Source organism: Rhinatrema bivittatum, chromosome 5 (assembly GCF_901001135.1).
Source record: "Rhinatrema bivittatum chromosome 5, aRhiBiv1.1, whole genome shotgun sequence".
Taxonomy (NCBI): domain Eukaryota; kingdom Metazoa; phylum Chordata; class Amphibia; order Gymnophiona; family Rhinatrematidae; genus Rhinatrema; species Rhinatrema bivittatum.
This window is the reverse complement of record NC_042619.1, coordinates 9,940,275-9,966,350: the sequence shown is the minus strand read 5'-3', so window position 1 is coordinate 9,966,350 and position 26,076 is coordinate 9,940,275. Positions and strand designations below refer to the sequence as shown.

Sequence of the window (26,076 nt, the reverse complement as noted above, 5' to 3'; positions counted from 1 at the left end):
GTGCGGGCGAGCACGTCAATCTCAGCCAGTGTCAGAAAAAAAAAAACATGGCGGTGTCGGGTGGCAGTGGCGGCGTCGGGTGGCAGCGGCGGCGTCGGGTGGCAGCGGCGGCGGCGTCGGGTGGCAGCGGCGGCGGCAGAAAAAAAAACATGGCAGCGTCGGGTGGCAGCGGGCGGCGGCAGCGGCAGCGAGCGGCTGCAGCGGCGGCCAGTAGCGAGGGAGGGAGGAGAGAGAGAGGGAGGGAGGAGGGAGAGAGAGGGAGGGACGGACTGAGTGAGAGGGAGGGAGGGAGTGGGAGGGACGGAGGGAGGGAGGGAAGGAGTGGGAGGGAGTGACTGAGTGAGAGGGAGGGACTGAGAGGGAGGGAGGGAGGGACTGAGTGAGGGGGAGGGAGGGACTGAGTGAGGGGGAGGGACTGAGTGGGAGGGAGGGACTGAGGGAGGGGGAGGGAGGGACTGAGGGAGGGGGAGGGAGGGGGAGGGACTGAGTGAGAGGGAGGGAGGAGTGGGTGAGTGTGTGGGACAAAGGTAGGGGTGGGGAAGAGTGAGGGGAGAGGGAGAATGAGGGAGAGGTGAGAGACAGGGATGTGAGTAAGTGGAAGGGTAAGAAGTTGTGGAGCAGAGAAAAAGGAAGTGGAGGAGGGCGGAGGGGATGGGATTGAGAGAGGGTGGGGAGTGACTGAGGGAAGGGGAGAGAGGTGGGAGTGACTGAGGGAAGGGGAGGGAGGTGAGAGTGAGGGGAAGGAGGCAGTGGGAGACAGAGGGTGAGTAAGACTGAGTGGAGGGAAGGGGAGGAGTGAACAAGGGGAAGGGGGAGAGAGGGAGAAAAAGTGTAGAAGGGTGCTGTGTTAGAAAATGGACTGAAAACAAAATGTATTGTAGCCCGTTTTAACGGCTTGTTATATAATAATGCAAAGAGTATTGGAAACTCTGTTGTACCCTAAAATAGTATTGAAGCAGTGTGGCCAAGCCAAGATCTTCTAGCATCGTCTTCTCCATAAGTGGGGGATCTTTGAGTTCTGGTTATCAAGGGGTTGCTATTGAGTAGTACGGGCTGACTGGACACATTGCATCTCTTTCCAGGTGAGTTTTATCCAGCCATTGTTTGCCGTCTTCCTGTCAGAAGCAGCTACAAGCTTTCTGAAATCATTTGCTTATATATATCTGGGCTAAGTATATTTCTGGTCTGAGTTTTGTAATATTTTGTGCCTTTAGGAGTGGGCGGGGGGGGGGGGGGGGGGTTAAGTTATCTGTGAACAAAAGTCCTAAAATGCGTATTGGGGCTGAAAAAGGAAAAAAAAAAAAAGTTTCCTAAGTTTGAGCCGTGGGTCTAGGAGGAGGCTCTCTTTGTGGATTTCATTTGTGGAGAGCCCAGCATTGGGGAGCAGCCATTAGTCACTATTTGCAAATCTTCCTGGGAGAGGCAGCCACAAGGTATCTGGAAAAAAATATTTTTGTTTTCCTGCAAATAATCTCAACTCTTTAGTTCCCACCCTCCCTACCCACCCACTCCTGCATTTATTTTTCTTATATAGTCTTCCCTGGACTCATAGTTAATTCTCTTCAATTACTTCATCTCCCATTACATAGTAGTTCCTTATAGCTCAGATAATAGTGACTTTAACTGTCATATTGCTTGTAAAAATTGTGTTTCATATTCTACCTATTAATCTTTATTAGCTAACACTGATATTTTTAGTTTTTATTTCAAATATCTATTAAAAATGTTTTGCTAGAAAATTTTACCATATCTTATCTGTAGGATTTTAAGGAATTAGTGATAATTTAACAAAATGTCTTTCATTCAATGCAATGATTGTAGGTTCTTATGTCCCAGGGCCTATCATTTGGAGAATCAAAGCTTTTCCCTTTTCCCTTCAGCTGTCTGCAATGAAAATGGAGCTGATTCATCTAAGGGAGGACAAGTGCAAGGTGATGCATATAGGGAAAAGTAACCCTTGCTGTAGTTAAAAGATGTTAGGTTTTATCTTAGGAGTTATCACCCAGGAAAGAGATCTAGGCGTCATAGTGAAATCGTCGGCTCAGTGTGCTGCAGCAGTCAAAAAAGCAAACAGAATGTTAGGAATTATTAGGAAGGGAATGGTTAATAGAACGGAAAATGTCATAATGCCTCTGTATCGCTCCATGGTGAGACTGCACCTTGAATACTGTGTACAATTCTGGTCACCGCATCTCAAAAAGGATATAATTGCGATGGAGAAGGTACAGAGAAGGGCAACCAAAATGATAAGGGACATAGAACAGCTCCCCTATGAGGAAAGGCTAAAGAAGTTAGGGCTGTTCAGTTTGGAGAAGAGACGGCTGAGGGGGGATACGATAGAGGTCTTTAAGATCATGAAAGGACCTGAACAAGTTCATGTAAATCGGTTATTTAACCTCTCAAATAATAGAAGGACCAGGGGGCACTCCATGAAGTTAGCAAGTAGCTCATTTAAATCAAATCAAAGAAAATTCTTTTTTACTCAGCGCATAGTTAAGCTCTGGAATTCATTGCCAGAGGATGTGGTTACAGCAGTTAGTGTAACTGGGTTTAAAAAAAGTTTAGATAAGTTCCTAGAAGAAAAATCCATAAACTGCTATTACGGTAATTAATAAGCAAGAGTAGCTTGTGATCTATCTACTGTTTGGGTACTTGTGACTTGGATTGGCCTCTGTTGGAAACAGAACACTGGGCTTGATGGACCCTTGGTCTGGCCTGGTATGGCATATCTTATGTTCTAAGGAGGTGGTTGATAATATAAAAGCAAAAAGAACAGCGTTCAAGAAATATAAAGGATCCCAAAAAGAGGAACACAGGGAAGAAGATCTGGTGAAACTGAGGGAGATGAAGAAAGAAATCAGGAAAGCAAAAAATCAGGCGGAAGACAGGACTGCCAAAGAGGTAAAGAGCGGTGACAAAACATTTATTAGAGAAAGGAGAAAGGTCCGAAGTGGTATAGTGAAACTGAAAGGTGACAACGAGCAATGTGTCAACAAAGAAGTGGCAGAAATATTAAACAAATACTTGAGTTTTGTATTCACTAAAGAAGACCCTGGAGAAGGACCATCGCTAGTTGAGAATACCATAGATGGAAGTGGAGTAGAAGAAACTCAGTTTACAGAAGAGAATGTATGGGAAGAGCTCGGAAACCTGAAAGTGGACAAAGCCATGGGGCCTGATGAGGTTCATCCCAGGATACTGAGGGAGCTCAGAGATGTTCAATAGATTCCTGGAAACGGGAGTGGTGCCGAGTGACTGGAGAAGAGCGGTGGTGGTCCCGCTTCACAGGACTGGGAGCAGAGGAAGTAGGAAACCAAAGGCCAATGAGCCTCATCTCAATGGTGGGAAAATTAATGGAGACTCTGCTGAAGGAAAGGAGAGGGAACTATCTACAATCTGGTGGGCTGTTTGACCCGAGGCAGCAAGAATTCACCAGGGGAAAGTTCTGTCAGACAAATCTGATTTTGTTTTGATTGGGTGACTAGAGAATTTGATCAGGGAAGAGCGCTCAATGTGATTTACTTAGATTTTAGTAAAGCTTTTGATATGGTCCCACATAGAAGACTCGTGAACAAAATGAGAAGCTTGCGAGTGGGTGCTAAGGTAGTAGTGTGGATTGGAGATTGGTTGACTGACAGGAGACAAGGTGTAATGGTAAATGGAACCTGCTCTGAAGAGAGAATGGTGTTAAGTGGAGTGCCACAGGGATCGGTTTTGGGACTGATTCTGTTCAATATCTTTGTGAGCGAACTGGCGGAAGGGATAGAAGATAAAGTTTGTCTATTTGCAGATGATACTAAGATCTGCAACAGAGTGGGCATGCCAGAAGGACAGAGAGAATGAAAAGTGATTTAAGAAAGCTTGAAGAGTGATTGAAGATTTGGCAGCTGGAATTCAATGCCAAGAAGTGCAGAGTCCTGCATCTGGGGTGCGGCAATCCAAGAGAGCTGTATGTGATGGGGGTGAAAGACTGATGTGCACAGACTGGGAGAGGGGCCTTGGGGTGATAGTGTCTGGTGATCTGAAGGCGGCAAAGCAATGTGACAAGGCAATAGCTAAAGCCAGAAGAATGCTGGGCTGAACTGAGAGAGGAATAACCAGTAAGAAAAAGGAGGTGATGATGATGCCCTTGTACAGGTCCTTGGTGAGGCCTCACCTGGAGTACTGTGTTCAGTTCTGGAGCCCGTATCTCAGAAAAGGACAGAGACAGGATGGAGGTGGTCCAGAGAAGGGCAACCAAAATGGTGAGGGGTCAGGATTGGAAGACTTATGAGGAGAGGTTGAAGGATCTGAATGTGTAAACCCTGGAGGAGAGGAGGTGCAGGGCAGGTAGGATACAGAGCTTCAGATACCTGGAAGGTTTAATGATGCACAATCATCAAACCTTTTCTATTCTAAAAAAATCAAAAGAACTAGGGGTCATAAAATGAAACTACAGAGAGAACGACTCAGAACCAATGTCAGGAAATATTTCTTCATGGAGAGGGTGGTGGATGCCTGGAAAGCCCTTCTGGAGGAGGTGGTGAAGATTTCAAAGGGGCATGGGGTAAACACTGTGGATCCCTAAAGACCAGAGGTTAGAAATAAAGGAAAGCGTGCATGGGGGTAGTTGGGGGTAAACTGGCTGGTGTGGCAGTTGCTGCCCTTAAAAATTAAGCCTTGATACTGAGTCAGCTCCCAGAGATTTCTGCTGTTTCTCTGGAGTCCGCAGGTGTGGATATGGCCAAAGCACAAAGAAAGGACAATCCCAAGGAGCCACCAAGAGGAATGGGTTTCTACGTGAGGCTTCTTCCCAAGGACGTAGAGCAGGGCTTCCCAAACCTGTCCTGGGGACCCCCTCAGCCAGTCGGGCTTTCAGGATATCCACCATGAATATGCATGAGATACATTTGCATACACCGAGTCTCCATGGCATGCAAATTTATCTCATACATATGCATGGTGGATATCCTGAAAGCCCGACTGGCTGAGGGGGTCCCCAGGACAGGTTTTGGAAAGCCCTGACCTAGAAAGAGTAAAACTCCAGGAATAGTAACCACCAAAACCTCAACCAGCAGCAAGGAAGAAACTGAAACCAGGAAACAGCAGCAGCAAACCAGGACGCTGGAATATTCTGCTCCAAAATGAGATCAGTTTATTACAGAGTTCCCCTAGGTTACAGGCTAATGTAGAATTACAGATACAGAAAGTCATTGGCATCAGTTTTATACCGACAGCAGCCTGTGGGCTTTTGGTTCTAGAAAGGACCAAATTACTAATGATCACTTGTAAACTAAACTTCTTACTACCCTTTCAGCAGGAAGTCTGGTATATGAATGGGGTGGAACTTGTAATAATCAGGTGACGGGAGAGAGGATAATTCCAAATTGTTAATGAAGGGATTTTCCTTTCTGCTTCTCGTTTTGAGCACCTTTCAGACACCAATCACCCCCTATTTCGTTTTACAAAGATCAGAACACTCGGTGAGTAAAACCTACATTGCAAACCTCTTTCACTAAGAGCAGAGATAAATATTTCACGCATGTAAGAAACATTTCCACATCTTCATCCACGAGTAACTTGACGACTGTTCATCTGCAGGGCTAGGAAGGCTTTTCTTCCATGCACCTAACTCCATTCACCTCGTGCTTCCCGAGGCTTTGCCCTATGTCACGGAAACAGGGTCCTGATTTACAACCCAGGCGGGGAGCGGTTCTTGCTAGAATGCAAAACTAAATGCAAGTCCCAATCACTCAAGACTGCAAAGGCTTTGTGAGGTTAATGCTCGCTGGGCTGGACAGATATTAAGAAAAGAAAGACAAACAGAAATGTGTTATTGCTTTTTCGGCTTTGATCCCAGTATTTCTCCAGTACTGCGATGTTATAGTGTTTACATAATTCCCAGTGCACGAGCTGCGCTACCTTATTGTGCCTTTCTGTGTACCAGCACGTGACTCCCAGTGATGAGCTGGGTAATAATTTCCGGTTCTGTGCTACCAAATCTGCAAGTCTGCTTTTCCAATTTTTTCTGTGCTGCCTGTGAACGATCTTCTCTGTAGTCCACTGTCATATTCTGCAATAATCAACCTTTTATCTTTAGGTTAAAGTTTCTCTCTCCTTATCAATTCCTGGATCTATGTGTGCTTGCTAAATTAACTCTATTTCCTATTATATTTGTGCATTTCCCACTAGTTTTACCTTGTTTTCTGGTCCAATTCTTTGGAAGAGCTGTTGTCTCTCGTTTTGCAAATTCTTTTGCTTCAGTCTGTCTGTCTGTCTCTCTCTCTCTCTCTCTACATATGCTGGTTTGTTCTAATGCAATCCTTTTATTCTTTAGAATGCTTGTCCAAGTTAAAGAGTGGAGATTGTTTACTTCTGTACTTTAGCACCTTTTGAGCATTTGGGTCTGTTAATGCTGTTGAGTACGCTTGGAAGCCTATGAGTAGCGCTATTATGTACAATCTACTTCTATAAAACCCAGATTAGGCACTCACCAGTGTGGATTTTCTGGTGTCTTGTGAGGGATGCCTTCTGACTGAATAATTTGCCACACTCAACACATGAAAATGGCCTCTCACCTGTGTGGATTTTTTCATGTCTTGTGAGGGATGCCTTCTGACTGAAGAATTTACTGCACACTGTACATAAAAATGGACTTATACCGGTGTGGATTTTCTGGTGTATTTTGAGATGTGTCTTTTGATTGAAGCTTTTATCACACTCAGTACAAGAGAATGGTCTCTCTCCTGTGTGGATTTTGTGGTGAGACGTTAGATGCGACTTCCTAGTGAATTTTTTCAAACAGACCGTACATGAAAATCGCCTCTCACAGGGTGGTTTCTTAACAGGGGGAATTTTCTGCTCTTTTTTCAAGTTTGTCTTCTGAATTAAACTTTTACTAGACTCAGGAGAGGAAAGGGGATCCTCACCAGAGTGAATTCTCTGGTGTTTTATGAGGTGTGATTTCTGAATGAAGCTCCTAGTACAGTCAGGACAGGAGAATGGTTTCTCTCCAGTGTGTAGTTTCCGGTGTATGTTGAGACTTTTTTTAAGTCTGAATTTCCTACCACATTCAGGACAGGCATGTGGTCTCTCACCGGTGTGGATTTTCTGATGTATGGTAAGATACGCCTTCTGATTGAATGTTTTACCACACTCAGGACAGGAGAATGGTTTTTCTCCTGAGTGGATCTTTTGGTGCTTTGTGAGGTTTGACTTACAAGTAAATTTTTTATTACAGTCAGGACACGAAAATGGTTTTACACCACTGTGGGTTTTCTGATGTATTGTAAGACCTTTCCTACGCCTGAATGTTTTCCCACACTTGGGACAGGAGAATGGTCTCTCACTTGTATGGATTTTCTGGTGTACTGCGAGGCTGGTTGTACTCCAGAACCTTTTATCACATTCAGGACAGGAAAATGGCCTCTCGCTAGTGTGAAATTTCTGATGTATTGGCCGCCTTTTCTTACGCCTGAAGCTTTTATCAGCATCAGTGCTTGGAAATGGTCTGCTTCTTGTATGAATTTTCTGGTCGCGTTCTACATTACCCTTCCTAGTGAAACCATTACTTCGATTCGTGGATGAATGCGACCCCTTTCCTGAATGTGTTCCCTCATTTCTCTGTAGTTTTTCCTTCTGAGTGAAGGTTTTCTTCCCCTTGTCTGCACGTGTAGATGGTTTTTCTTCAATGTGAGATCCCTGCTGTGATTCCAGAGTTACAGGATCCCTGAGGGATTTCTCACTTGTATCACAGGCAGAGCTTTGTTCTGTTCTCTGGTTTCTCTGCTCTTCCCTTGTACCTGTGATATTACAGGCACTTTCCTCACACACATTACAGTTGGTGGCTGAGTCTCCTATTGAATGTTTTTGCTTCTTTTCTAACATAGAATTTTTTTTCCAGTCTGCACATGAAGTCTCCTCTCTCTCTCCCTCTGCTAGGATGCTCTTTGCTTCCAGATTCACAGCGGTCTCCTGCTGATGTCTCTCTGGATTACTGTTTCTGGGATCCTCATTTCCTACATAAAAAGTAAAAACACAAAGTCATTATTCTGTTTGCTGGAGACGCCCCAGAGACGTGAAGGGCTCTGATGTAAGGGGAAGTCAGGGTGAGCAGGGAAGAAAGGATTTTCAATTAATGATGGAGAGAATTCCCCACTGGGAGATTCCTGACTCCAGCACAGAACCTCTGACCCTGGGACACGACCTAAAACAGTGACCAGGAGAGGCAGCTAAAGCACTTCCTGTTCCTGTGCAGAGTAAAATAGAAACACAGGGAGCTTTATACTGAGCAGACTAATCTCTCTGACATTCATGGGCTGGTGAGATGTAGGGGGTCCAATCCTTTATGTCCTGGGACAGACCCCGGCAGGCCTGAAGGATTTTTAGGGTTTTGAATGACTGGAAAATCAAAAACAAAACATAGGATTGTATACAGGTAGCTTGCACAGCAATAAGCAGCAGTTAATAAGGAATGGGAACCTTGCACGAAAACAAAGCAACACAAAATATAAAATAAATAGGCACAGGTCAAAGGAAAGGCTGCTGGCACAGCAGTTTCAATAAAATACAAAAACTCACATATTCCTCTCTAAAATTCTGTTATTAGTTCCCCCTCACCCTCCTTTAAGCCCACCCTACCATCCCCCTCCCCCCTCTCCCTGTCACTGCCATCTCTGGTCTGGTACCTCCCAGCCCACCTGTACATATATTGTCTATTGTTAGGAACATTTGAAGAAAATAAAATTATCAAATTTCTCTCTTTCCCTATCCTTCCTACTGCTGTCCTCTCTTCTCTTTCATTACTGCTCCCCCCTTCCCTGTTTACTGTATTTCTCTCTCGTTATTTTGTTACAATGTAAACCGGCAGGATGTTCCGACGAAGGTCGGTGTACAAAAATCATTCAATCAATCAATCAATCAATAAATAAAAAGAATCACTACAGCACAAGAATGAGGTAACAATTCAGCCCTGGAAAGTAAAACAAAAATTCACCCCTTCAGAAGCACAAAAACGAGTGACGTCCTAGTGTGGCAGGCGTGCGTCAGCCCAGGCAAGCCAGAGGCAAGCTTTAGGCTGGAGGTTTCAGGGAAGAGCGGGAAAGCCAAAATCTCTGGGTCCCACGGCCAAGTTTAAGCCCTCACGTGCAGGACGAGCTCTCTCGCAACCCACCCACAGGTGAAAGAAAATTCAAAGCGAAGGCAGGAGGAGCCCGGGAGAGATGGGAGGGAACCGTGAGAGCCCCCAGAGGCCAGGCTGGAGAGGACCCTCGGCCCGTACGCTCTCCAGCTACCGTTTATCCGGAGAAGTGACCCACATAAACCCTGGCTTCCTTTCCACCTAACCAGCTACCTCCGAATATCAGCGTTTAGGCTTAAAGTCGTGCAGCCTGACAGCTTTAGGTTTAAAGGGCAAAAGAATACGGCAGGTTAAGCACCAGAAAAGTCAGGCCTGGCAGTCATGGCCCCGCCCCCCATCTCCTGTCCTTCCCCCCCCCCCCCCCCCACCGTCTCAGGCTGGTGGGCCTGTGCCCCCCCCCTCCCAAGCTCCCCGTCATGATAAACAAAAGGCAGCTGGGGGATAAATTCGCCCCTCCCGATGGTGCACGTTACTGCTGTGGGAGTAACGCTCTTACCCTACTGGCACTGCGGCTGCCGCCGGGAGGGGTAAGACTTGTTCCATGGCCCCAGGCGGCCTTTCATAGTTCTGGGGGTGCCGAACCACGAGGTGGGGAAGGGGGTGGCTTGGGAGGGTGCACTGCTGAGGGAAGGGGGAGCTGACTCACTTCCTCGAGCCTTTAGCCAGTCATTAAGGGGGGAGCGGGGTCATGAACCTGCCAGGCTGATATCGAAATCCCCTTGGGGATGCCAGGCCAGGCTTGTGTTTTATTTTACTTGTGTTGGCACGAAACTCACTCTCTTCTTTTGTTTATCACCAGTTAGGCCTCCAGTTATCTGGGATCGTGCTCCTGGAGAACATTACATCTGCTCCTTGAGACAGCTAGGGTTGGCCAAGAAAGTTATCTGCCCAACTGCTTATATTGTGCCTGGTGTGGTGCTCCACCTCACACCCAGGAAGGACTTCAGTTTCCAATGTAAGCTCTCTGGGGTGGGCACAGACAGCTGAACAGAAAGCCAAAATTAGGCTGCACAACACCAAAGTGCAGATTATTAAGCTGTAGGTGCAAGCCCCAGAGAGCTTACGCTGGAAACGTAACTTATTTGCTCTGAGGTGGCATAAACTTACGTTTCTGGTGGCCAAAGTCATATTATGGCTGTGCCTAGTGTGGGAGAAAGAGTTACACTGGGCACAGCAGGAGAACACCATGGCCACCAAAAAATGTGAGTTAACCTTTACTCCAGCTCAGGCTGCTGAGTTACCCGAACGCCCACACTGCGTGTCAAAGTGCTCTGAAACAGACGTAGGGAGCTAAGGGCTTGAAGGTGGAAGGAGAGGGACCAAAATGGCCTTGCAGGCAAGACTGGCACTGGACATCCCAACGTGGGCACCGTCTCACATGCCAGGTCATTTGGGCAAGGTGCGCCAAGTGAAGTCAAAAGATGAGCCCTCTGGCACGGACAACTGCAGCCATGGGGATGCACAGCACCGAAGTGCGTTCTGTTTGGCACAGTCCCCCTGCAGTGTGTGGTAGGAATCTGCTGCGCACCGTACATCATTCACCCTGGCACTTGTGAGTCCAGGGCTCTCTATGGCGTCATTTGTATTCAGTTTCTTTCAATTCCTAGACTGCGTGCATCTACTGAATGTTGCTGCTGTTTGTGTCTACTGTAGTCTGCCCCGAGCTTCAGGAAGCACAGACTATTTATTTATTTATAACTTTTCTATAGCGATGCTCCTGTACAGGATACATATCGCACCGGTTTACATGCAACTGAAAACAGTCGCCGGGAGGCGTATACAATGAAACATAGGAACAAAGAACGTTCGGGGAAATAAAACAGTGCGGGGAAATGAAACATCGGAACAAAGAACGTGTGGGGAAATAAGACAGATATGTGAAAACTTTAGCAATATAAGAGAATACACTATCATATAATGTGGTAGATATAACATAATATTAAAATGAGTAAGTTTAATAAGAATAAGAATAATAAGACTATAAATCTAATGAATGAAGAGGCTGGTCTTCAGTGGAATCCAGCTGGCCAACTTAAAAATTTGCCAACTAGATCCCAAAGGGTACAAATTTTATGCCACGCATCAGCTAAACCTAGCCTCCTAGATTCAGCTGGTGATCCCAGGGTGGGGAGAGGACTTAGCTGACTACTGCTGACTCCGTGCTAGCTGAATTAACATTTAGGTGGCCAAGTGTTCACATGTCACCCGTCTACCTAGGCGGCCATTTTTTTTAGTTGCCTCACTCAGGAGACATTTCAGCTGCAACCTGGGCCACTGAAACCTAACTTCAATCGCCCAGATTTATGTTGGCTGCTCTACTCAACATCTGCCCCAGAGAGATTTAAGTGCAATTTTCCAGAGAGCAGCAAGGGATTCGCTAATTACAAAATCGGGAACGTGAAAGCTACACCCACACGTGTCTAAAGGAGCCTGGTTGGGTAAGGAAGGTAAAAGCCGAAGACTAAAGATGAGAAAATCTTCTAAGCTGAAGCCCTGAACCCCTCTGGGGGAGTCTAAAGGAGAACAAACGAAAGCCTGAGGTATGAAGAGGCAAAAATGCATGAAAAAAAGATGTCTTAAGGTGAGGCCGTCACAGGACCTCCTGCCTTTTGGGCCACTTAGAAGGGCTTATGCATGACAGAGACGTCCAAATGCCCTGCACCAGAGGCAAACCTTCTTCAGCACAAGAGGTCCTAATATGAAGCTGAAAGGGAGGAGAGTCAGGAGTATGAGTACGACCCTCCACCTCCTGAGGGAGAGGTCCTAATATGAAGCTGAAAGGGAGGAGAGTCAGGAGTATGAGTACGACCCTCCACCTCCTGAGGGAGAGGTCCTAATATGAAGCTGAAAGGGGTAAGGTCAGGAGTATCAGTACGACCCTCCACCTCCTGAGGGAGAGGTCCTAATATGAAGCTGAAAGGGATAAGGTCAGGAGTATCAGTACGACCCTCCACCTCCTGAGGGAGAGGTCCTAATATGAAGCTGAAAGGGGTAAGGTCAGGAGTATCAGTACGACCCTCCACCTCCTGAGGGAGAGGTCCTAATATGAAGCTGAAAGGGGTAAGGTCAGGAGTATCAGTACGACCCTCCACCTCCTTAGGGAGAGGTCCTAATATGAAGCTGAAAGGGGTAAGGTCAGGAGTATCAGTACGACCCTCCACCTCCTGAGGGAGAGGTCATAATATGAAGCTGAAAGGGGTAAGGTCAGGAGTATCAGTACGACCCTCCACCTCCTGAGGGAGAGGTCCTAATATGAAGCTGAAAGGGGTAAGGTCAGGAGTATCAGTACGACCCTCCACCTCCTGAGGGAGAGGTCATAATGTGAAGCTGAAAGGGGGTAAGGTCAGGAGTATCAGTAAGACCCTCCACCTCCTGAGGAAGAGGTCATAATATGAAGCTGAAAGGGAGGAGAGTCAGGAGTATGAGTACGACCCTCCACCTCCTGAGGGAGAGGTCCTAATATGAAGCTGAAAGGCTGAAAGGGGTAAGGTCAGGAGTATCAGTACGACCCTCCACCTCCTGAGGGAGAGGTCCTAATATGAAGCTGAAAGGGGTAAGGTCAGGAGTATCAGTAGGACCCTCCACCTCCTGAGGGAGAGGTCCTAATATGAAGCTGAAAGGGGTAAGGTCAGGCGTATCAGTACGACCCTCCACCTCCTGAGGGAGAGGTCATAATATGAAGCTGAAAGGGGTAGAGTCAGGAGTATCAGTACGACCCTCCACCTCCTGAGTGAGAGGTCCTAATACGAAGCTGAAAGGGGTAAGGTCAGGAGTATCAGTACGACCCTCCACCTCCTGAGGGAGAGGTCATAATATGAAGCTGAAAGGGGTAAGGTCAGGAGTATCAGTACGACCCTCCACCTCCTGAGGGAGAGGTCCTAATATGAAGCTGAAAGGGAGGAGAGTCAGGAGTATCAGTACGACCCTCCATCTCCTGAGAGAGAGGTCATAATATGAAGCTGAAAGGGGGGAGAGTCAGGAGTATCAGTACGACCCTCCACCTCCTGAGGGAGAGGTCATAATATGAAGCTGAAAGGGGGGAGAGTCAGGAGTATCAGTACGACCCTCCACCTCCTGAGGGAGAGGTCATAATATGAAGCTGAAAGGGAGGAGAGTCAGGAGTATCAGTACGACCCTCCACCTCCTGAGAGAGAGGTCATAATATGAAGCTGAAAGGGGGGAGAGTCAGGAGTATCAGTACGACCCTCCACCTCCTGAGGGAGAGGTCATAATATGAAGCTGAAAGGGAGGAGAGTCAGGAGTATCAGTACGACCCTCCACCTCCTGAGAGAGAGGTCATAATATGAAGCTGAAAGGGGGGGAGAGTCAGGAGTATCAGTACGACCCTCCACCTCCTGAGGGAGAGGTCATAATATGAAGCTGAAAGGGGGGAGTGTCAGGAGTATCAGTACGACCCTCCACCTCCTGAGGGAGAGGTCCTAATATGAAGCTGAAAGGGGTAAGGTCAGGAGTATCAGTACGACCCTCCACCTCCTGAGGGAGAGGTCCTAATATGAAGCTGAAAGGGGTAAGGTCAGGAGTATCAGTACGACCCTCCACCTCCTGAGGGAGAGGTCATAATATGAAGCTGAAAGGGGTAAGGTCAGGAGTATCAGTACGACCCTCCGCCTCCTGAGGGAGAGGTCCTAATATGAAGCTGAAAGGGGTAAGGTCAGGAGTATCAGTACGACCCTCCACCTCCTGAGGGAGAGGTCATAATGTGAAGCTGAAAGGGGGTAAGGTCAGGAGTATCAGTAAGACCCTCCACCTCCTGAGGAAGAGGTCATAATATGAAGCTGAAAGGGAGGAGAGTCAGGAGTATGAGTACGACCCTCCACCTCCTGAGGGAGAGGTCCTAATATGAAGCTGAAAGGCTGAAAGGGGTAAGGTCAGGAGTATCAGTACGACCCTTCACCTCCTGAGGGAGAGGTCCTAATATGAAGCTGAAAGGGGTAAGGTCAGGAGTATCAGTAGGACCCTCCACCTCCTGAGGGAGAGGTCCTAATATGAAGCTGAAAGGGGTAAGGTCAGGAGTATCAGTACGACCCTCCACCTCCTGAGGGAGAGGTCCTAATATGAAGCTGAAAGGGGTAAGGTCAGGAGTATCAGTACGACCCTCCACCTCCTGAGGGAGAGGTCCTAATATGAAGCTGAAAGGGGTAAGGTCAGGAGTATCAGTACGACCCTCCACCTCCTTAGGGAGAGGTCCTAATATGAAGCTGAAAGGGGTAAGGTCAGGAGTATCAGTACGACCCTCCACCTCCTGAGGGAGAGGTCATAATATGAAGCTGAAAGGGGTAAGGTCAGGAGTATCAGTACGACCCTCCACCTCCTGAGGGAGAGGTCCTAATATGAAGCTGAAAGGGGGAAGGTCAGGAGTATCAGTACGACCCTCCACCTCCTGAGGGAGAGGTCATAATGTGAAGCTGAAAGGGGGTAAGGTCAGGAGTATCAGTAAGACCCTCCACCTCCTGAGGAAGAGGTCATAATATGAAGCTGAAAGGGAGGAGAGTCAGGAGTATGAGTACGACCCTCCACCTCCTGAGGGAGAGGTCCTAATATGAAGCTGAAAGGCTGAAAGGGGTAAGGTCAGGAGTATCAGTACGACCCTCCACCTCCTGAGGGAGAGGTCCTAATATGAAGCTGAAAGGGGTAAGGTCAGGAGTATCAGTAGGACCCTCCACCTCCTGAGGGAGAGGTCCTAATATGAAGCTGAAAGGGGTAAGGTCAGGCGTATCAGTACGACCCTCCACCTCCTGAGGGAGAGGTCATAATATGAAGCTGAAAGGGGTAGAGTCAGGAGTATCAGTACGACCCTCCACCTCCTGAGTGAGAGGTCCTAATACGAAGCTGAAAGGGGTAAGGTCAGGAGTATCAGTACGACCCTCCACCTCCTGAGGGAGAGGTCATAATATGAAGCTGAAAGGGGTAAGGTCAGGAGTATCAGTACGACCCTCCACCTCCTGAGGGAGAGGTCCTAATATGAAGCTGAAAGGGAGGAGAGTCAGGAGTATCAGTACGACCCTCCATCTCCTGAGAGAGAGGTCATAATATGAAGCTGAAAGGGGGGAGAGTCAGGAGTATCAGTACGACCCTCCACCTCCTGAGGGAGAGGTCATAATATGAAGCTGAAAGGGGGGAGAGTCAGGAGTATCAGTACGACCCTCCACCTCCTGAGGGAGAGGTCATAATATGAAGCTGAAAGGGAGGAGAGTCAGGAGTATCAGTACGACCCTCCACCTCCTGAGAGAGAGGTCATAATATGAAGCTGAAAGGGGGGAGAGTCAGGAGTATCAGTACGACCCTCCACCTCCTGAGGGAGAGGTCATAATATGAAGCTGAAAGGGAGGAGAGTCAGGAGTATCAGTACGACCCTCCACCTCCTGAGAGAGAGGTCCTAATATGAAGCTGAAAGGGGGGAGAGTCAGGAGTATCAGTACGACCCTCCACCTCCTGAGGGAGAGGTCATAATATGAAGCTGAAAGGGGGGAGTGTCAGGAGTATCAGTACGACCCTCCACCTCCTGAGGGAGAGGTCCTAATATGAAGCTGAAAGGGGTAAGGTCAGGAGTATCAGTACGACCCTCCACCTCCTGAGGGAGAGGTCCTAATATGAAGCTGAAAGGGGTAAGGTCAGGAGTATCAGTACGACCCTCCACCTCCTGAGGGAGAGGTCATAATATGAAGCTGAAAGGGGTAAGGTCAGGAGTATCAGTACGACCCTCCGCCTCCTGAGGGAGAGGTCCTAATATGAAGCTGAAAGGGGTAAGGTCAGGAGTATCAGTACGACCCTCCACCTCCTGAGGGAGAGGTCATAATGTGAAGCTGAAAGGGGGTAAGGTCAGGAGTATCAGTAAGACCCTCCACCTCCTGAGGAAGAGGTCATAATATGAAGCTGAAAGGGAGGAGAGTCAGGAGTATGAGTACGACCCTCCACCTCCTGAGGGAGAGGTCCTAATATGAAGCTGAAAGGCTGAAAGGGGTAAGGTCAGGAGTATCAGTACGACCCTTCACCTCCTGAGGGAGAGGTCCTAATATGAAGCTGAAAGGGGTAAGGTCAGGAGTATCAGTAGGACCCTCCACCTCCTGAGGGAGAGGTCCTAATATGAAGCTGAAAGGGGTAAGGTCAGGAGTATCAGTACGACCCTCCACCTCCTGAGGGAGAGGTCCTAATATGAAGCTGAAAGGGGTAAGGTCAGGAGTATCAGTACGACCCTCCACCTCCTGAGGGAGAGGTCATAATATGAAGCTGAAAGGGGTAAGGTCAGGAGTATCAGTACGACCCTCCACCTCCTGAGGGAGAGGTCCTAATATGAAGCTGAAAGGGGTAAGGTCAGGAGTATCAGTACGACCCTCCACCTCCTGAGGGAGAGGTCATAATGTGAAGCTGAAAGGGGGTAAGGTCAGGAGTATCAGTAAGACCCTCCACCTCCTGAGGAAGAGGTCATAATATGAAGCTGAAAGGGAGGAGAGTCAGGAGTATGAGTACGACCCTCCACCTCCTGAGGGAGAGGTCCTAATATGAAGCTGAAAGGCTGAAAGGGGTAAGGTCAGGAGTATCAGTACGACCCTTCACCTCCTGAGGGAGAGGTCCTAATATGAAGCTGAAAGGGGTAAGGTCAGGAGTATCAGTAGGACCCTCCACCTCCTGAGGGAGAGGTCCTAATATGAAGCTGAAAGGGGTAAGGTCAGGAGTATCAGTACGACCCTCCACCTCCTGAGGGAGAGGTCATAATATGAAGCTGAAAGGGGTAGAGTCAGGAGTATCAGTACGACCCTCCACCTCCTGAGTGAGAGGTCCTAATATGAAGCTGAAAGGGGTAAGGTCAGGAGTATCAGTACGACCCTCCACCTCCTGAGGGAGAGGTCATAATATGAAGCTGAAAGGGGTAAGGTCAGGAGTATCAGTACGACCCTCCACCTCCTGAGGGAGAGGTCCTAATATGAAGCTGAAAGGGAGGAGAGTCAGGAGTATCAGTACGACCCTCCACCTCCTGAGAGAGAGGTCATAATATGAAGCTGAAAGGGGTAAGGTCAGGAGTATCAGTACGACCCTCCACCTCCTGAGGGAGAGGTCCTAATATGAAGCTGAAAGGGGTAAGGTCAGGAGTATCAGTACGACCCTCCACCTCCTGAGGGAGAGGTCATAATATGAAGCTGAAAGGGGGGAGAGTCAGGAGTATCAGTACGACCCTCCACCTCCTGAGGGAGAGGTCCTAATATGAAGCTGAAAGGGGTAAGGTCAGGAGTATCAGTACGACCCTCCACCTCCTGAGGGAGAGGTCCTAATATGAAGCTGAAAGGGGGTAAGTTCAGGAGTATCAGTACGACCCTCCACCTCCTGAGGGAGAGGTCATAATATGAAGCTGAAAGGGGTAAGGTCAGGAGTATCAGTACGAACCCTCCACCTCCTGAGGGAGAGGTCATAATATGAAGCTGAAAGGGGTAAGGTCAGGAGTTTGGGGATGGAAATGTACGCTTGTAAAGTCCTATATCTTGTCTCATTATCAATGAAATCATTTGAGAGAGAGTTTTATGCCGGTGATTTGTGCAGCGCTCTGTCTGTCTCTCTCCTAAGGGATGCCGGCTTAAAACATCTAATTTAATAAACGAATATTCTCCGCAGCTGTTGGCTCTAAGCATCTATTTCAGCGATCTACATCAAGAGGAGTCTCTGAAAAAAAAATATTCCCATCTCCACCAGTACTGGCCTTTCGGCAAGCAGCTAACCCGAAGACTCGGAAGAAAATGATAACTTATCGAGCCGCAAACTATGCCAGCCCATATCGCAGGAGCCCACAATCACAGCCATGTGAAAGAAATTCAGCATGCGAGGAGCCTAGTCCTGCTGCTCCTCAATGCAGAAAACGTGAAGACGCACGCTGCACTGGTGAGAGAGGCCAGGCACAAAGGGACACTGGCACGAAATCAAACCCCACGGGGAAGGCCGAGGCAACACTCCTCAGAACCAGATCACTGCATCAATGACTCTGATCATCGGGATAATCCAAAGAACATTTAAAGCAGCGCAGGAACATAAAACTTTAAAGTTATAATAGCCTGACGCTTCGGAGCTGACAAGAAATGACTCAAAAACCTTAACCTATTATTGTCATTCCGGCTAGGGTACGGAGACACCCCCTGAGGAGCGGGGCAAGAGCACAGGACCTGGGTTTACCTTCTGCCCAGCCACCCCCCTCCCCCGCAGGTTCTGGGGGCCGGCAGGGCGTGGCCTCGGCGGGGGAACAGCAGGGCAGACTGGAAGCTGGGACAGGTGCTGGGCAGGCCGGGATGGATGAGGCGGGCAGCTGAGCGCTGGAACCAGGGGCAGGCCCAGGACGGGGACGGGGACTGAATGCGGAGACAGCCTGGGACAAGACACGGTGACGGAAGGGCGGAGACTGGGAACAGCAGAACCAGACAAGGGAAAACTGGACAGAGGCTAGGCAAGGCAACACGGAGCGGAAAACACAGAAGGCCGGAGGCAGCGATACAGAGGTCCACAGGCTGCAAGTCAGGAGCAGACCCAGACGCCACCAGGCATGGAACAAGGAAAGAGCGGCCCGGTCAGAGAGCCAAAGGCGACTCCATGAAACGGCAAGGTGGCCTCTGAGAAGATTAAAAGGGGCGGGAGCTTGGGCGTGGTTTGAGCAAGCGAGGAGGAGCTTGGCAGAGCTGAAGGGAGGCTCGCGCGGGGCGCCTGGTGCCGGGAAGGCTGCGGCGCGGGCTGAACCAGGAGACGGAGAGAGAGAGCCCGTGAAACCGTGACAATTATAAAGCAGAAAAACTCAAGCATCCGACTGTCGCTCTCCGCTCACCCAGCGATAACCCTCCGCCGCGTTCCCCCTCGCGCTGCCCTTGAAATCCTGCTGCGCGTCACCCTCTGCTCGTTCTGCTGTGACCTGAGGAAGGGAGCGCAAGCCCCTCAAACCCATTCAAGAAATGCATCAAGTTAAGTCTAATAAAAAGGTTGCGCCTTCACGCGATCTTCCTGGTTCACGTTTATTTCAGGGCGCTGGAGTGGACGAACTCAGCAGCCACGCCGCGACGCCCAAAATATTTCCTCACAGAAAGGGAACCAGATACATGGAAGAGCCTCCGAGGGAAGGTGAAGGAGACAGAACATTAACCGGAGGCAAGAAAGCCTCTATATTCTAATAAAGCTTGACCTATCGGCAGCCTTCGACACAGTTAACCACAAAATACTACTAAATAGACTAGAAGAAATCGGACTCCAAGGCAAAACATTAAACTGGTTCAGCTCATATCTAAAAAACAGGTTTTTCCAAGTTCAGATCAATAACACATTATCAGAAAAAATCAACCTCAAAACAGGGGTTCCGCAGGGATCAGCCCTGTCTGCGACCCTTTTTAACATATACATTCTGCCATTATGCCACCTACTTGCAGGACTAGGAATTATACATTACATTTATGCTGACGATATCCAACTAATTCTACCTATAGATGACACAATAGAGAAAACATTAAATCTAGCTAACATGTACCTAAGCATTATAAAACAACTACTGACACAAATGGAACTTGTTATTAATATTGATAAAACAGAATTTCTACACCTAGAACGGAAAAATACTGAAATCAGCCAAACCTCAATAATCCTCAAAGACAACCAGAAAATTGAACTAGCTGGAAAAGTCCGTAACCTTGGAATAATAATGGACCCTGAAATCAATCTGAAACAGCACATATCACTAAAAGTAAAGGAAGGATACGCAAAACTCATGGTACTCAGAAAACTAAAACCACTACTAACTCAAAATGATTTCCGAACAATTCTACAGGCACTAATCTTCTCCAGCACAGATTACTGTAATGCCCTGCTGCTAGGACTACCAAATACTACGTTAAGACCACTGCAAATACTTCAGAACACAGCAGCTAGAATACTAACCGGGAAAAGAAGGAGGGACCATATAACTGAAACCCTAGCGGAACTGCATTGGTTACCGATTGAACACAGAATTAAATACAAAACCCTATGTACCATCCATAAACTAATTTATGATGAGAAATCAGACTGGTTAAACACAGCATTACGGGTACACACGCCACACAGGAATCTCCGATCAGAAAATAAAGCCCTCCTAACCATCCCTTCAGTTAAAACAGCAAGGCTGACACAAGTGAGGGAAAGAGCCCTATCACTAGCAGGACCCATAATCTGGAACACAATGCCTCCTGAGATCAGACTGCAAAGTGATCTCAAGACATTCAAGAAAAGTTTAAAAACATGGCTTTTTAAACAAAGAGACAAAAGAATATAGAGAAATTATTCAGGAATAAGCAGATAAGCACCGACACACAGTTCTTAGGACAATACAGTAGAGTAGTCTATGAACCCCACATCACAACTAGCATATTGATAACACTATGTATGATAAATTTACCCGTAAAAGTACTTTCAGTACACTCGGTCATGACCCACTTCTCTAAAAATTATTTTGTCTAATGATATATTGTAACCGAACCTTTGACGGCACCTGTTAGAATGTACTATAGTACACTTTTACCTACATTAAATATGTGCCTACATGTAAACCGTTGCGATGGTATTTAACTTAGCGACGGTGTAGAAAAGATTTTAAATAAATAAATAAATAAACATGAAGGGAAAGCCAGAGAGAAACTGAGCTCCGGCCCCTTATCAGAGGTCCTTATTCACTGCCACATTTTCTGTTTATCTGTAATTCCGCTTCTAGACTTGACAATACCTGTGTCATCTCTTATTTAATTTACAGCTAAGGGAAATACCTTGAGGAAGAAATATTTTTCATGAGGAATAGAAATATGTAAACCACAGAAAAAAGGAAGGAGGGGAGATACAACAAATATTTATCAATTCTGAACGAAGAGGTCAGGAAACAGAGTTCAATGCAGACAGACTCGGGCGTAACATTACAAAACGACTCTGTACAGAAGGTGAATGAGGCTCATGGAAGGGTCTCCCAGAGGAGGGAGAGACACAAACACCACAAGGAATCCAGGGTGACGCAAAGAGAACCTCCCATTCAAGGATGCAAGGGCAAAACCTGAGTCTGCTACTGGAGTAGTAATGCACTAACAAGAAGGGCCTGAGGTTTTTACTTATCCGCATCTTCTAAACTCCTAATCCAGACCTCACTATAACCCCTGACACAGCCCCATGTGACATCCATTCTACCCTCACTGTAACCCCTGACACAGCCCCGTGTGACATCCATTCTACCCTCACTGTAACCCCTGACACAGCCCCGTGTGACATCCATTCTACCCTCACTGTAACCCCTGACACAGCCCCGTGTGACATCCATTCTACCCTCACTATAACCCCTGACACAGCCCCGTGTGACATCCATTCTACCCTCACTGTAACCCCTGACACAGCCCCGTGTGACATCCATTCTACCCTCACTGTAACCCCTGACACAGCCCCGTGTGACATCCATTCTACCCTCACTGTAACCCCTGACACAGCCCGTGTGACATCCATTCTACCCTCACTATAACCCCTGACACAGCCCCGTGTGACATCCATTCTACCCTCACTGTAACCCTCTGACACAGCCCCGTGTGACATCCATTCTACCCTCACTATAACCCCTGACACAGCCCCGTGTGACATCCATTCTACCCTCACTATAACCCCCTGACACAGCCCCAAGTGACATCCATTCTACCCTCACTGTAACCCCCTGACACAGCCCCGTGTGACATCCATTCTACCCTCACTATAACCCCGACACAGCCCCGTGTGACATCCATTCTACCCTCACTGTAACCCCCTGACACAGCCCCGTGTGACATCCATTCTACCCTCACTATAACCCCTGACACAGCCCCATGTGACATCCATTCTACCCTCACTATAACCCCCTGACACAGCCCCGTGTGACATCCATTCTACCCTCACTATAACCCCTGACACAGCCCCATGTGACATCCGTTCTACCCTCACTATAACCCCTGACACAGCCCTGTGTTGCTTTTTACCCCTGGTCATGTTGCATCTGCTGCATGGTTACAGCTGACAGGAAGCAAAGTGATTCCTGCAGCCCTCGCTCACTTTCTCACATTCTCACCAGATAACACTAGGAAATCCTCATGCCCAGAGTTTGCTGCTAATGAAATTGTAAAATGATCCCTTACCCAGCGAGCTCAGGTTTTCATTATTCTTCTTCTTCACATCATTATGAATCTTTTCTTCTTGTACATCCTGACACTCTTCGTTTGAGAAAGATACGGCGATGTCTTCAAAGGTCACTGACACCTGAAAAACAAACTTTTCTGCATGAGGTCCATCAGGAGAGCTCCCAGTGCCAGGGCTCAGCAGATGAGGAGCAGAAAACAGAACTATTCTTCTGCTTCCACAGTGTCCCTTCCAGACCAGTCCAGACACGTGGGTTATGTCTTCCTGCCAGCAGACAGAGACAAGAGCTCAAAGCTGACTTCAATTCCCCTGTAGGTCCTTCCTGCAGCTCGTCAGTAAGTCTGTCTTCAGCAGATTGTGCAAACTGGGTTGTCTGCTTCCTGCAAGGGTTTAGGCCAAGCTTCCTGGTGGAACACAGGCCAAGTCCTACAAGTGCTCCGGGTGACAGTCCTGTCAGATTGATTCTCCCTTCCCCTTTGGGAACTGACTCCTGTGGGGTCTGAATGTCTGCACCAAGTAGTCCCTAGTGGATTTGTTCCCATGGTGGGTCCCCAGCAGCAGAAGCTACTGATTAAGACTGATTTCCCTGGTAGAGTTGGCTCCTAGGAGGACAGTCTTCAGACTGATTTTCCTGGTATGGTAGATGTAGTGTACTTGGATTTTCAGAAGGCGTTTGACAAAGTTCCTCATGAGAGGCTTCTATGAAAAGTAAAAAGTCATGGGATAGGTGGCGATGTCCTTTCGTGGATTGCAAACTGGCTAAAAGACAGGAAACAGAGTAGGATTAAATGGGCAATTTTCTCAGTGGAAGGGAGTGGACAGTGGAGTGCCTCAGGGATCTGTATTGGGACCCTTACTGTTCAATATATTTATAAATGATCTGGAAAGAAATTCAACGAGTGAGGTAATCAAATTTGTAGATGAGACAAAATTGTTCAGAGTAGTTAAATCACAAGCAGATTGTGATAAATTGCAGGAAGACCTTGTGAGACTGGAAAATTGGGCATCCAAATGGCAGATGAAATTTAATGTGGATAAGTGCAAGGTGCTGCATATAGGGAAAAATAACCCATGCTGTAATTACACAATGTTAGGTTCCATATTAGGTGCTACAACCCAAGAAAGAGATCTAGGTGTCATAGTGGATAACACATTGAAATCATCGGCTCAGTGTGCTGCGGCGGTCAAAAAAGCAAACAGAATGTTGGAAATTATTAGAAAGGGAATGGTGAATAGAAGGGAAAATGTCATAATGCCTCTGTATCGCTCCATGGTGAGACCGCACCTTGAATACTGTGTACAATTCTGGTCGCTGCATCTCAAAAAAGATATAATTGCGATGGAGAAGGTACAGAGAAGGGCTACCAAAATGATAAGAGGAATGGAACAGCTTCCCTATAAGGAAAGGCTGAAGAGGTTAGGACTTTTCAGCTTGGAGAAGAGACGGCTGAGGGGGGATATGATAGAGGTGTTTAAAATCATGAGAGGTCTAGAACGGGTAGATGTGAATCGGTTATTTACTCTTTCGGATAATAGAAGGACTAGGGGACACTCCATGAAGTTAGCATGGGGCACATTTAAAACTAATCGGAGAAAGTTCTTTTTTACTCAACGCACAATTAAACTCTGGAATTTGTTGCCAGAGGATGTGGTTAGTGCAGTTAGTGTCGCTGTGTTTAAAAAAGGATTGGATAAGTTCTTGGAAGAGAAGTCCATTACCTGCTATTAAGTTCACTTAGTGAATAGCCGCTGCCATTAGCAATGGTTACATGGAATAGACTTAGTTTTTGGGTACTTGCCAGGTTCTCATGGCCTGGATTGGCCACTGTTGGAAACAGGATGCTGGGCTTGATGGACCCTTGGTCTGACCCAGTATGGCATATTCTTATGTTCTTATGGCCATGCCTCTCGGGAACTCCTCAACCGAGTGATGACCACTGCAATTTCTGCTTTGTCGCACAGTTTTATGCTCTCTAAAAGAACTGTCTTGTTCCGAGGCCAGCTAGGAGTCTTATCAGAAGCTCCTGCTCACTCCCTCCTCCTCAACCAAGACCAGTCCTGGCTGGGGGACATTTCAGAGCTTACAAGCAATCTGCTGTGTCAGAGTCCCCCCTTTAAACCTGTGCAAGACCAGGCTGGTTGCCTGGATCCACCTTAAATCCCACAGAGGGATCAGAGCTCTGTGGCTGGGACGAGCTGGGGAGAATAATGCTCATCTCCCAGCCGGCAAAAACCTCGCTGAGAAAACGTGCACTATCGACAGCGGGCCCTACACTCTGCAACGCGATTCCGCCAGACCTGAGACTTGAACCTTGCCATAGTACTTTCAAAAAAAAAAACTTAAGACTTGGTTCTTCACACAAGCATTCCCGGAGAGCTAAGAACAGGGCGAATGACATTATCAGCATAGTCGTTGTTCCCCAGCCTTTCTGTACATAAGCCCCTTAAGATTTTGTCAGTATTAGTACTATAATTCATGAATGTACACTTTAAGTTCCACTAAGATCCTCTTCATGCCGCTGTAAATTGTTAACTGTTAAAGGTTACTGTTTAATTGTTAATTTGTAAATTGTTAAATGTTTCAATGTAAAACGCCATCGAGGCGACAGTTTCTTTCTTGTAAACCGGTGTGATATGTATACTTTACAGGAACATCGGTATATAAAAATTAAAAATAAATAAATAAATAAATAAATAAATAAATAAGAAAGTGAGGCCAGTTGGGTCCAGGAGGTCCCGTGTCTCCAGGGGCAAGGAGCTCCTGCGCCTCTCTAAAGGTATCGCATGTACACTGTCCGGAGGTAAGGCAGTCTACTGTTGTTAATAATTACTGTGTATGAGAATAAAAGGGAGAACTGCATTTGAAAAGGCTGGAGTCAGTGTGGATTTCTGCTCCAGCCAAGATGATTCTCGCTCACTCACCCTCACATTTGGTGACATTTCAAGGACTTTTTTTTTTTGTTCCTAAAGCTTGGCACAGGGAAAAACCCCAAGTCTTCACAAGAGGACTGTGAACAAAAATTTGAATGTGTCGCCTGCCCGAAGTAGTTGGAGGCAAAAGGGTGGACCCTGAAGCGGAGCAGTGCTGCCTGGGTTTCAGAGCACTGAAAGTTGCAAGCTTGCTGGCTCAGAGGAGCACAGAAGGAAAAAAGAAAACCCTGAAAACTGCCTTTAAACCAGAGAGAGGTCTGTGGGGCCTGTAGGCAGGGTAGGTTTTTATTTGCAGACGAAGGGGACAAGCCCCAACTGAAGACAGAATTGTTATATTCAGTACAGCCAGTGCTGGTGAGGCAGGGCTTTTATTTGCTCTTATTTCCTTAAAAGGAAAAAAAAAAAGAGAAAAAGGAGATGTGCGCTGTGGCTAGAGCAGGGTGTGGCCCAGCTGAAAATGAAACTGCTAGCAAGTGCAGAAACAAGGGCTGGTCCCTGTAAGAGACTGCAGCGGCCAGAGGCCCAGACGTACCACGTAGAACCTGGTCTGGATCCAGTACGTGTACTGCAGTGCAGGAGACAGAGGAAGAATGGCCACGTCAGTCTGCGTAGTGCGAGTTCCTCAGTCTCAAAAGCCGGCTGAGAGGGAGAACCTGAGACTGGAGGATGTGGCAGATGGAAGGGCCAGCGCAGCCACTCCCAGATGCCATAGATGCCCAGAGAAGGGAAGGCAGAATTAAATGGCTGCAACTGATCGGTAAAGTACAGGAGACTGCAGTAGAGATGACCCAAGCGTAGAAGGAGCTAAGGCAACTCACCACAGAGAGAACGGTATGCTAGTGAGTGAACTGAGAAAAACTGCCAGCCTCTCCGGAGTG

At 47.5% G+C, this 26,076-nt stretch overlaps 1 protein-coding gene across 3 annotated transcripts in view; it reads right to left on the bottom strand.

The window, feature by feature from the left end:
* Positions 1 to 5,109: 5,109 nt before the first annotated feature.
* The window catches only part of LOC115091791 (gastrula zinc finger protein XlCGF57.1-like), a 33,538-nt gene continuing 12,571 nt past the window's right edge, over positions 5,110 to 26,076 (bottom strand). For 2 of the 3 annotated variants that reach the window (XM_029602001.1, XM_029602003.1), the window contains exons 2-3: positions 22,267 to 22,387; positions 5,110 to 7,997 (exon numbers count right to left, since the gene is read on the bottom strand). In XM_029602001.1, the coding sequence (XP_029457861.1) occupies positions 6,448 to 7,997; positions 22,267 to 22,387 (1,671 nt within the window). In that variant the 3' untranslated portion in view covers positions 5,110 to 6,447. The remainder of the gene's footprint in view (positions 7,998 to 22,266; positions 22,388 to 26,076) is intronic. The other variant, XM_029602002.1, reaches the window with a different exon arrangement.